Source organism: Oratosquilla oratoria, chromosome 15 (assembly GCF_046742065.1).
Source record: "Oratosquilla oratoria isolate Oo_2021 chromosome 15, ASM4674206v1, whole genome shotgun sequence".
Taxonomy (NCBI): domain Eukaryota; kingdom Metazoa; phylum Arthropoda; class Malacostraca; order Stomatopoda; family Squillidae; genus Oratosquilla; species Oratosquilla oratoria.
The window spans coordinates 8,308,037-8,320,915 of record NC_134791.1 but is presented as its reverse complement, the minus strand read 5'-3'; the positions used below and the strand labels follow the sequence as shown (position 1 = coordinate 8,320,915).

General features: G+C 39.4%; 1 protein-coding gene across 1 annotated transcript; it reads left to right on the top strand.

Annotated features, from left to right (window-relative positions):
- The first annotated feature begins 618 nt into the window (after nucleotides 1-618).
- On the top strand, nucleotides 619-10,965 carry LOC143033282 (uncharacterized). Its single transcript, XM_076198538.1, has 9 exons — nucleotides 619-779; nucleotides 2,142-2,391; nucleotides 2,889-2,998; nucleotides 3,098-3,228; nucleotides 4,258-4,443; nucleotides 4,622-4,735; nucleotides 7,875-8,463; nucleotides 9,452-9,598; nucleotides 10,281-10,965. The coding sequence occupies exons 2-9, from the start codon at nucleotides 2,148-2,150 to the stop codon at nucleotides 10,380-10,382; spliced, it is 1,623 nt and encodes a 540-aa protein (XP_076054653.1). The 5' UTR covers nucleotides 619-779; nucleotides 2,142-2,147; the 3' UTR covers nucleotides 10,383-10,965.
- The last annotated feature ends 1,914 nt before the right edge of the window (nucleotides 10,966-12,879 follow it).

Here is a 12,879-nt window from a genome sequence, read left to right as displayed (position 1 = left end):
ATAAATTGACTGAGTATTGTTGTCATTCATCATCACTATTTATGTATTGTCAATAATATTACTGATCTTATTAAACCGCTGAAGCTGGATCAAATACACAATCTATATCACTAAATGGAGTAATTGGTTCTGCCTACTTTGATTTTAGTGAATTAAATCACCCTAACTGATTGCCACACCCTATATCGATCAGCCTGACATACACACATTACCACACCACATTCCTGCGAGGATATAGTTTGTTTTAAGAAATTTTTACTCGTTTTTTTTTTGTTATGTCTCTTTGTTTTTCACTTCTTTTATGTACAATGTTCCTTCAATGATTCTAGAATCTTGTGGGAAAGAGGAGATAGCCCTTTGTTGTTCTAATTTCGTTGTGTTTTGCTCTGAACGCTGATATATTGCACTCACAGTTACTCTAATAATTCACCAAGAACATATACTCTTTTGTAAACAAATTCTGTGTGTACCGTAAAAAGTTTGTGAAGTTTGGTGAGGTGCAATAGAAAAAGGGTTAAATTATCAACATGCAAATAATATATTGTAACTTGGGCGTTCTTAATTGAATGAAGAGTCGTGTTCCTGATATCAGAGTTAGTACGGAATGTAGTCACTGTACGAGAGGGCTGTAGGATGACCAGAAATGTTATCAATTTCCTGTGCTCCATGACGGAAACGAGCCTTGAAATGTTTACATACATCTACACACAGATGGCGCTCACTTCGATTTGTTTACTGTTAACAGTTGGAATTGATGTTTTCGCTTTGTTTTCCTGAAGGTAAATTTCATCATTGCCTTTGCCCGTATGAAGAATGACATTCGATTAACCTTACTGTCAATTTTAACTTGGAGTATTTTTATTGCCAGTTTGACGAGAAGTTTGAAAGTTTTGATTGGTGCAATAGTTTATAATAGGCCACTATGGTCTATATGTCTGGTATTGTTTCCTGTCCATTCCGGTTATTAGTTTGACACATGAGCATGTACAGAGAATTTGCACATGTACCACAAATCCAGAATAAACTACTCTAAGTTTGTAAAAACAGAGGAAATGTTTATCCATATCCGGAATCATTGTAGTCCATAGTTTTGTCCAAAATAGTTACGAATATGTTAAAATTGCTTGTTATGCTACTCGTGTAGTTTGCTCTGTAGTATTATGACTGAATTATACTTAAATCTTCCTGTAGGTGTTAGTAGAGTGTGATTCCTTGTCTTACCTAAGTTGGCAGTAGGCCAGCTTCTGTTTGTCAGCTTGAGAATTCAATTTAATACTGTTAGGCTTTGATATGTTTTATTTTTGGCATTATTGGAGTATTAAGCCATAATGATAGGCTGATGCATTTCAATTGATTAAGACGAAATAGATGTTGCTAGGAATTATGGTATAGTCATTAAAGTTTACTTTTTGTATGTGAGTTTACAAAAGAATATTGATTTGTAGAGGGTAGACTAGTACTAACTAAATTCCATGAATTTCTGCAACATATTATTAAATCATTAATCTTTCTCTTTCATAAGTCTCTTTTTTATTACCCATTATGGAGGACTTCCTGTCGCTATGTTTACACTGAAAATATTGGATCTAAATTTCAGTTTTCCTTCCTTCTTGGTACCTTCTTATCATAATTTCATGACTATTTAATTACTAAAATCATGGATATAGTAGTAATCTTGCAAAATCAGCATTTGTCTTCATTTTGATACTTGGTACTGGTGAGTGGGCAGGTGGGTGTTGTCGTACTAATATATATATATATATATCCCAGTTCACAGGACTCACAACATAGAGAGATTGAAGTACATGATGTTCTACTTGTTTCATTCATTATTTCAATGTACAATATATTATTTCATTATTTACCTTCATTTTTCAGTGTAATAGATATGTTTTTCTCTTGTAGCTTGTTTTGATAAAGTTTTTGTATTGCTGACAGTTTGAAATGTCTACAAGTGGTTTTCACTTGTAACTTGTTTTGATACAAGTTTTCCTATTGCCTACAGTTTGAAATGTGTACAAGTCATTTTTCTTTAGTAACTTGTTTTGATACAAGTTTTTGTATTGCCAAAAATTTTAAATGTCTACAAGTGGTTTTCCCCTTGTAACTTGTTTTGATATGAGTTTTCGTATTGCCGACAGTTTGAAATGTCTACGAGTGGTGGGCAGCAGCCAGCTGGAAGTCATAAATGTGTCTTGTGCAATGGAGTGTTACCCACCAAAGAACAGCTGCAAGAGCATTTCCGTAAACATGCCAATGGAGACATAGATATGCGCGGAAGACCCAAATTTCAGTGCAGGAAAACTGAGAAGGAAACAAAACAGTCAGAAGAAACTGGAAATAAAGATCTGTTGACGCAAAAGGGAGACATTGCTGTGTGTGATGTTTGTGGTAAGGAAATACCTTTTTTAAGAATCGTTCATATTTTTTATAAATCAAAAGTGGCTCATAAACCTGTGGAGTTTTGCTATGTGCAGTATTGTTCAGTATCGGTATGATTTTTGTTTTGCTTAATAGTTCTTTTTTGTGAACTTTTGACTAATGGAACCCTTTGTGGGGACATATCCAGAAGGGCCAGCGGAAGCAACTCCCCTCCCCCTTCCTCTTGATAGTTTCTGGTGATTATTATTACCAATTTTGTTTATTATTGCAAATGCCACCTCTTAACAAAGGCAAAGACAGTGCCTCCTTACTCTCTATTTCCTTTCTGTGGATACGCTCATTGCATTAACCCTTTCACTGCAAAAGGGGTTTTCTCTGGTTGAATAGAATTGCTTGGCAGCTTTTAGAACAAAGGACTTAAATTCAAAAAGATGGAGAAAGGGTGAAGGTAATCAGTAGTGAGTTGCACTTTGAATAAAATGATCATTTTTAATTAAACTTTTCAGGGGAGGAATTTCGAACGGTATCTCTAGCAATTTCGCACAAGTTCCGAAGGCATCCTGAATCCATCGTCAAGCACTTTTGCCCTCATTGTGGGATGCAGTTTCCACTTAAGGTATGAGAAGGGATATACAGAAAACTTTTTTTAAATTCATTGATTAATCTTCCTGAATAGATATCAGAACAAGTTTTAATCATAATTTTTACATGACAGCTGAATCGTGATAAGCATCTGCTGACTCATACGGGAAATGTCCCGAAAAAGCTTTTTCCTTGTAAGTCTTGCGGAGTGGTCTTCTACAATGAGAAGGCAAGAAATTTTCATAGTGATTCTACACATCAGAGGTTAGTTTTTTTTTTTTTTTTTTTTTTCTCCCTGTAGCAAATTTTTAGTGACTGATGTTTATACTCAAAGCAAAACACTCATAGAGAAAGATTTTGTGTTTGTGTAAAAAAAAATTCTTACAGTTTTCCATGTATTGATAAAATTGTTTGATATTCAGGGTTATTTGACCTGTCATCCCAATTCAGACACCATCTACAAGTCACAAAATTGTGCTAAACAATGCAGGAGAGGCAAACATTCATAAAAAAGGATTTTGTATATGTGTAACAATTTTACATACATATACCAATGGCTTTTTCTCTCTTGCAAGGGAGATAGCCAAAGTCAAAAGGCATAAATCCACTCCCACCCATTTCATCTCCCACATACTCCACTGCTATTCACTACCCCTCCCTCTTGTCTTAGCTCCTCCTGGATTACGGGTCATCCCTGCATCTCGCCCACTGCCCTGGGTCAGAAGCAATGCAACAAGACACAGCACATCCACAGCAAGGCTGCTTCATTTAATTGGCAACCCCCCTCACTGTTCCCTCATGCAGAAAAAGAAAAGACAAAGGGAAATACCTTTGAGCTGCATCAAAATATCATTCATTCATTCTCCCTAAATCCTCCATCCTCCACCCACTCCCTTCCATGCATCACAGCATCATCCATGCACAACCATTCTCCACACATCCCTATCTTGTCTTCTCCCTTCCTCAGTAGACATCCCCCTCTTTCCCAATGCCCCTTTCACCCCATCCATCCATCTCATCCTTGGTCGCCCCTTCATGTTCGCTCCATCCACCCCTGCCTTCCACAATTCTTTTACTAATCTTTCTTCACTCATTCTTTCCATGTGTCCAAACCATCTCAATACTCTTTCATCAACCATATCTCCCAACTCCTTTTCCATCCCTCACTCTCCTCCTCACCTCCTTGTTTCTCACTCTATCCAGCATTTATAAAGTGATTTTGTAGTTATGCAACAAAATTGTTTTATTTTACTTACAATATTACATGTATTAATGAAATTGCCTGATATTCAGAGTTATTCGACTCGTCAATCCAATTCAGACACCAGCTCCAAGTCGTAAAATTGTGCTAAACAATGCAGGAGAGGCTCAAAGTGTATATTATTGTCATATTTGTGGATGTGAATATCAAGTTAAGTTTAATCTCCAAAAGCATCTGCAGTCAAGGCATACGGAGGAGGAACGAAATGCCGTCCCAGCGTAAGTAGTGCTTTGGTCTCTATCTACCTCTGTCTCTTGTATTGCTCTCTCTCTCTCTCTCTATCATCTCATCTCTCGTCTTCTCTCTTCTCACTCTCTCACAGTAATGGAAAAATGAAAGATATTTGTAATATCCTCTCCTTTCAATTAATAGGGATAATTTTTCTTTCTTTTTCAGTGAGCTGGTGCAATGTAATCTCTGTTCTGCATCATTTTATTCAAAAAAGGCTTATGATACACACAATTATCATCACAATGATACAGACTTATTTGTAACCACTGAGGAAATGAGGTAAGCATAACTTGATTTCTGATCTTTGTACATACATACATACATATACCAAGGCTTTTTCCCCCTTCCAAGGGAGGTAGCCAAAAAGGGAAAGGCATAAAAACACTCCCACCCATTTCATCCCTAAATACCCTCCACACCCCTCCCACCCTTCCTCTCATCTGAGCACCTCCTGGATGACAGGTCATCCCTGCACCCTGCCCACCGCCCTGGGTCAGAAGCAGTGTCGCAAGACACAGTACATCCACAGCAAGGCCGCTTCATTTAATCGGCGACCCCCCCTCTCCGTCCCCCTTTGCATATAAGGCGAGGACGGGGAGAAATCCCTTCGGGCTGCGTCAAAAATTTACTCACACATACTACCCCACCCCCCACCCCCCGCCCATTCCTCCTCATGCAGTCACAACATCATCCATATACAACCATTCTCCACTCACCTCTGTCTTCCGTCCTCTCCCTTCCTTCCTCAACAGACATTCCCCTCTTCCCCAAAGCCCCCTTCACCCCATCCATCCACCTCATCCTAGGACGTCCCCTCATGTTTACTCCCTCCACATCTGCCTTCCATACCTCTTTTACTAGTCTTTCTTCACTCATTCTTTCCATGTGTCCAAACCATCCTAATATTCTTTCATCAACCCTATCTCCCAAATCCTTTTTCACCCCTGTTCTCCTCCTCACCTCCTCATTTCTCACTCTATCCAGCCTAGTAACCCCCACCATACTTCTCAGACACCTCATCTCAAACACATTCAAACTCCTTCTCTCTTCTTCTCTTATGTTCCACGTTTCTGCCCCATACAGTGCTGTTGGCACAATCACTCCTTCATACAGTCTCCTCTTCGCATCCATTCCCAAATGTCTATTCCTCATTACACTCTTTAAACCACCAAGGCATTTACTCGCTTCTCTCAATCTACATTCTACCTCCACCTTCACTCCACCTTTTCCTGCTACATTTGCACCCAAGTATCTAAAACTATCCACTTCCTCCAGTCGCTCTCCCTTAATGTTTACTTCCAGTCTACTGCCACTTTCACCCCTTGTACACCTCATCACCTTACTTTTACCCACATTTATCTTTAGCTTTCTTCTATCACATACTCTCCCAAACTCTGCCACCAGCTTCCTCAATCCCTCCTCTGACCCTGCCACAAGCGCAGTGTCGTCCGCAAACAACAGCTGGCTCACCTCCCACTTTTCTCCATTTTCTTTAACCATCTCCAATCCCTGACTCACTACCCTAGCATTCACCTCTCGCACCACCCCATCCATGTATAAGTTGAACAGCCAGGGCGACATAACGCATCCTTGACGAAGTCCCACCTTTACCTCAAACCACTCACTCTCTCCATTTCTAATCCTAACACATGCTCTACTACTCTCATAAAAACTCTTGACAGCTCCCAAAAGCTTTCCTCCTATCCCATAAATCTGCATAACCTCCCACAGTGCCTTTCTGTCTACCCTATCATAAGCTTTTTCCAGATCCATAAAAGCCCAAAAAACATCCTTCCCCTTTCCTATAGCTTTCTCACATATCTGTCTTACCACAAATATCTGATCTACACAACCTCTACCCGTCCTAAATCCACACTGTTCCTGACCAATTACTCCTTCTGTTCCTCTCCTAATCCTCTCAATTAAGATCCTCCCATAAGCCTTCCCTACTACACTTAACAGGCTAATCCCTCTGAAATTACTACATTCACACTTGTCCCCTTTTCCCTTGTAAAGAGGAACTATACAGGCACTACTCCAGTCCTCCGGTACTCTACCCTCTCTCCAGCAAACATTAAATAACCTCACCAACCAGTCCACCATCACTGAACCTCCCTTTTTCAGACATTCTGCATGACATCCATCCAGACCAGGTGCCTTACCTGCTTTCATCATCTTTACAACTGCCTTCACCTCATCCTTCCTTATTTCTCCTCCATTCTCCTCACTCATCACTCTCATTTTCTTCGCATTTCCCACTGCAGCTATCTTTCCTTCCCTATCCTCCTTCACATTCAGCAACTCCCTAAAATATTCTGCCCATCTTCCCCTCACTGCCATCTCCTCCATTATCATCTCTCCATCTGTACCTTTTACCTTTTCTTCCCTACTTGATTCGCCTCCTCTTCCTCTCTTAATTTCTTTCCAAAACATCTTTTTATTACTTTCAAAATTTTCTGTCATACTCCTACCCCATTTCACATCTGCTCTCCTCTTTGCCTCCTTTACCTTTTGCTTTACTTCTCTTTTCTTTTCTTTGTACGTCTCATATGACTCCCCTGTCCTCTTTTGTAACCAATCTGTGAATGCTCGCTTCTTCTCTTCTACAACCTTCTTTGTTTCCTCATCCCACCATTCACTACCCTTCCTTCTATTTCCCCCTGTCCTTCTTGTTCCACACACCATCCTTGCACACTTTAAGACTCCCTCCTTGAACCATCCCCATTGCTCCTCCACACCCATCTCTGCTCTATCCTTTACTCCCTCCCACTCCTCCTTCAGCTTCTTTTCGTACTCCTTTTCCTTTTCCTTTTCATTCAAGGAGTTCACTCTAAGAACCTCCCTACCTTTTGTCCCTTTCCTCCTTCTCCATCTATCCTCCACTCTCAGATTACCTTCCACCAAAAAATGATCTGATATTCCCCCACCCTCTCCCCTTAGCACATGTACATCCTTCACTCTTCCTATCATAATCCTATTTACCACTACATAATCCATTAGCGCTCTATCTACCACCCTTCCCTCCACCACCCTCTCCCATGTGTACTTATGCTTGACTTTCTTCCGAAACACTGTATGTGTCAACTCTCTTTCTAGACACATTTCCACCATCAACTCTCCACTACGATTCTTTCCTGGAACTCCACACTTCCCAACCACTCCATCGATTGGACCATTTCCCACCCTAGCATTAAGGTCTCTGTAGATTATTATTTTTTTTTTACTGAATTTATGTTTTCCAGTTGTATATGTATATTTATAAACTGATTTATTTAATTGAGTTTGATGTTAAACCAAATCATCATCATCATAATGTAAATGCGATGATGGTAGTAAATCAGCTTCAGCGGTGGATGAAGAAGTAGTAGCTTTTAATGTGGTCTAAATATTTCCATTTACCATAGATTTACGTTTTCAGACAACAAGTAGTGCAGCGAGTTGACCAAGATTTTGACCAGCGACGTGTTCCATCGGTGATCGAAAGATATTTCTCAGCTGCCGCCACTAGCTCTCAGCGCTCACAAACATGGAAGTCCATACGAGCAGCCCAGAGAAAAGCGTTTACCACAGAAAATTCTACTACTGAGCAGAATAATACCGAAAGTGATTTAGGTCTTTGTTTAGATGACTCGGGAGATATTGCTGAATCTTTTCAGTCGAGTAAAAGTTATGAAATAGATAGTACGAGATCTGGTGAAGATTTTTTGAACAGATCTGCATATGACGAGACACATGATGACATGTCGACAGAATCTGTAGTTTCTAAAGACGAAAGAGAAGATGAACTTCGACCTGTCGATCCTGACATGGTCATGCCAAATAGCAGGGTGTCTGTAGGTAGCCATGCTAATAGTAAAACAGTTGAAAATCAATCTAAAAGTGACATACAGGAAAATAAGGCAGCGTCAGTGACAAAAGGTGCAGCGAAAAGGAAGTCTTCTACTAAAGAAAAGCGGCAAGCATTTGCGGACCTTTTATCAGATTCGGACTCTGACACGGAGCTAGTGGTAAGTGTAGATGGTGGCATTATTTTAGAAAATGTTATGGAATAAAGAAATCTGATTTTTCACAGCCGAATGTGTACATGATTGATCCATTGTCTCAGGTCTCTTTTGTTGATGTGTACTTGAAACAAGTAATATTCAGGTTCTTGTTGAGAAGCTACAGACTGAAGTGTGTGTGTGTATATCAGTTTGTGTTTTTTATGATAGTAAAAGAGGTATGGAGGGCAGATGTGGAGGGAGTGAACATGAAGGGACGTCCTAGGATGAGATGGATGGATGGGGTGAAGGGGGCTTTGGTGAAGAGGGGAGTGTCTGTTGAGGAAGGATGGGAGAGGACAGAAGACAGGGGTGAATGGAGAATGGATGTATATGGATGATATTGTGATGCATGAGGGGGGATGGGGGGGTAGTATGTGTGAGCAAAATTTGACGCAGCCCGAAGGGATTTCTCCCCGTCTTCTCCTTTTTTACATGAGGGGACAGAGAGGGGGGGGTCATCGAATTAATGAAGCAGCCTTGCTGTGGATGTGCTGTGTCTTGCGACACTGCTTCTGACCCAGGGCAGTGGACAAGGTGCAGGGATGACACGTCATCCAGGAGGTGCTAAGATAAGAGGGAGGGTGGAGGGGGTGTGGAGTGTATTCAGGAATGGAATGGGTGGGAATGATTTTATACCTTTTCCTTTTTGGCTACCTCCCTTGTAAGGGGGAAAAAGCCTTGGTATATGTATGTATGTATTAGAATGAAAGCTTACCATTAGAGAATATAGATCATAATGTTGTTTTGAAATAAATTGTGTGTGGATATATTACAAAATCTCAAACAGGCTTGTGCTAAGTAATTTAAAAGTTGTTGAATATTATAAGTGACTACACTAAAGGCATATTTAATGTGGGTAGTTTGGTTTGGGACAAAAACTGTGCCAAGTACTCATACATTTACCTTTCTTTGCCTTGAAGTATCACTTTGTGTTCTTTTTTTTCAATAACAGGTAGAAAAGATAGTTGGCGTTAGAGTACAGAACGGTTGTCGTGAATTTTTGGTGCGTTGGAAAGGCTTTGAACCTGCTGACGACACTTGGGAGCGAGAGGAGTTCCTGCACTGCACGGAGCTGATTATAGCTTTCCTTCAGCAAAACGTAAGTTCATGTTGTGTTGTTATAATTATTATACAGACATACATATACCAAGGGCCTTTCCCCCCGTACAAAGTAGGTTGCCAAAGTCAAAGGGATAAATCCACTCCCACCCATTTCATCCTCCACATACTCCACTCCCATTCACCACCCCTCCCTCTCTCCTCCTTTTCTTGACTCCTCCTGGATTACAGGTCATCCCTGCATCTCGCCCACTGCCTTGGGTTAGAAGAAATGCAGCAAGGCACAGCACATCTTGCATTGCCTCTGACCCAGAGCAGTGCATTATTATAATGATGTATATATGTACACATATGTGAGAAATTCGCTAGTGGACAGCGACATCAATCAGATATTTTTTTTTTTTTTTTCTTCTTCTTTTCTTTCTTTGTTTCTTTTATGACCGTTGTACATAGGACTTGAACCTGCCACTCTGAGGCCAAGAAATTTAAGGCACTGCCTTGGTAGCCTCTTGGGCTCAGGGTGGTAGGTTCGAGTCCTGTGTGTGATGGCCATAAAAATTATATGTACATTTTTTTTTTTTTTTTTTTTTTTTTTTTTTTTTTCCCTATGGTTGAGAGTGGGTGCATACCTTCACTGGGTACTTCACATATAAAAGGGAAAAAGTCCTTGGTATATAGATAGATTTTATTTTATTATAATAATGTTTTATTTAATTTTTCAGGGTGAAGAGAAAGGAAGAAATCAGGCCGTGGAATGGTGCGAAAAGAAGAAGCCGAGCCGTAAGAAAAAGAAATCAAAATGGAAGACAGACGGAGACTCGTAAACTAAGCACCCCAGTAGACAGTATAACATTATTGGAGATGTAGTGTTCATATAGCTTGAGCCTTTGAGCTGTCACAAACTGGGGGGGAAGGGGGTTTGAAAAGCTCGGTAGTGTGACAGTCTTTTGTATAATAGAATATGTAATTTTTTTTTTTTTTTTTAACAGGTTTTATTACAGGTTGTCATCTTACCATTCATTTTATTTCTTGGATTTACCTGTAAAACTTGGTTAGTGGACGTAGTGTTCGCTACTGAAATTGGAATTTAATGCTCACATTCCACTGTTTATTTTTGAGTGGCGCAAATTTAATCATCGTAAGATTTATTCCATTGGCTATTAAATTATGTAAGATACAAGCATTTTCATGACATGATATTATGACAAAGTACACATAATGTAAGACTATATGACAAGTGGAGAATATATCATATTTGGAGAACAGTATCGACTTCAGTAGAACTATTGACAACTTTGTAAGGAAAGAGAAAACTAGAAAATATTCAAACCTTTGAAAAGGAATTTATAACTAATATCCTTGCATTTACAATGTATAATAAAAGGCAAAACTTTGTATTCTGTTAAATAATTTTCCTATTTGTGATTTAGAATACTTTGTCTCTACTCTGATTTTTCTTAGGAAAAAATACGGAGTTGTAAATCTTTTGTCTCTGGATTGAGTGAGAACTGAGTGCCAGCCCCTCAGGGTTGCACCAAAAGAGGGAGGTAAGGGTGTTGATGTTTTTGAAGACTGGCAGTGGGAACATTACTCCCTTTAACGCAGCATTTCTCAACCTTTTTACCCTTGCGTAACCTTTAAAATAAATCGTATGTCTCAAGGAACCCCTGCGCAAAAAAAAACATTATACCATATCTTTCTCATTTTATTTTCATCATAATAATAGGTTAGATAGGATGATGTCTATATTACATTATTACAATAACCAAGAATATGTCATGCGTGTTTAATTATATTACGTATATGAAATTAAATAAAAAGTGCATTAGCTTATCTTGCTTGTTCTCGCGGAACCCTTAGGGACCTTTTGCGGAACCTTAGGGTTCCGAGGAACCCTGGTTGAGAAACGCTGCTCTAATGTCTGCTTCACAGAAACACCACACTCTGGTATCCATCAGGCTAATGGAAATAATGCAAGAAAGGGACGGACGGGCGGATTGTGCTTTAATAGATCTACAAAAAGCATTTGATAAAGTACCACACAAAAAGCTACTAAGAAAAATTGAAACAATAGGTGGTGTACAAGGGAAGTTATTGAAATGGATGGAAGATTTCTTGAACGGGAGAAAAACGAGGGTGGTTCTTAGAGACAAAAACTCGACCTGGGAAGAAATGATAAGTGGAGTCCCACAAGGTTCTGTATTAGCTCCGATAATGTTTGCCATATATATAAATGACATCGATGAAGGTATGGAATGTTATGTGAACTTCTTTGCAGATGATGCAAAACTACTAAAGTAAGTGCAGAGGAAGATTTAATCACCACAGAAAGACCGTGATAAAGTCTGGGAATGGAGTCAAAAGTGGGAAGGGAACTTCAACATCAAGAAATGTAGTATAATAGAGTTTGGAGAAAGTATATATAAAATTGGTACAAAGGAAGTAAAAAAAGTTAGCTCGGAAAGGGACCTATGAGTAATTATCAGCAAAGACATGTCACCAGACAAGCATATCAACAAAATAGAGAAACCTTCAATTTACTAAGATCAATGAAAGTGGCCTTTGACTACTTGGATGAAGAAATGGTAAAGAAAACATTAGTCACACTTATAAGACCAAGATTGGACTATGGTGCGACACTATGGACATCCAGTACTAAAAAGAATATAAAGAAATTATAATTCAAAGAGCAATGACAAAAATGGCACCAGCACACTCTAAATTGATATACAAAGATTGTCCAAACTGGAACTACCAACCCTGGAACAAAGAAGAGAAAGAGGAGATCTACTGACCATTTACAGTATTATGAAAGGGATGGAAGTCTTCGACAGGGATGATTTATTAAAGTGGGATAAGAGAAAAACAAGAGGACATGAAAAGAAACTCAAAAAGGATATTAATAAAAGAGATCTGAAAAAGAATAGTTTCCTACAGAGTGGTAGATACCTGGAACAAATGGGATGAGGCAACAGTGTGTGCAAAAACTATGCAAACTAGATGCTGAGAGATACAAAGATGGAGCACTACGAGCATAGCTCTCTTCCCGTATAATACAACTAGGTAAATACATTCAAACTCCTCTCTTATGTTCAATGTTTCTGCCCCATACAGTGCTGTCAACACAATCACTCCTTCATACAATATCCTCTTAGCATCCATTCCCAAATATCTATTTCTCATTACATTTTTTAATTCCCCAAGGCATTTACTTGCTTCTCTCAATCTACGTTCTACCTCCACTCCTCCCTTTCCCACGACATTTGCACCCAAGTATCTAAAACTATTCACTTCCTCCAGTCTCTCTCCCTTGATACTTCC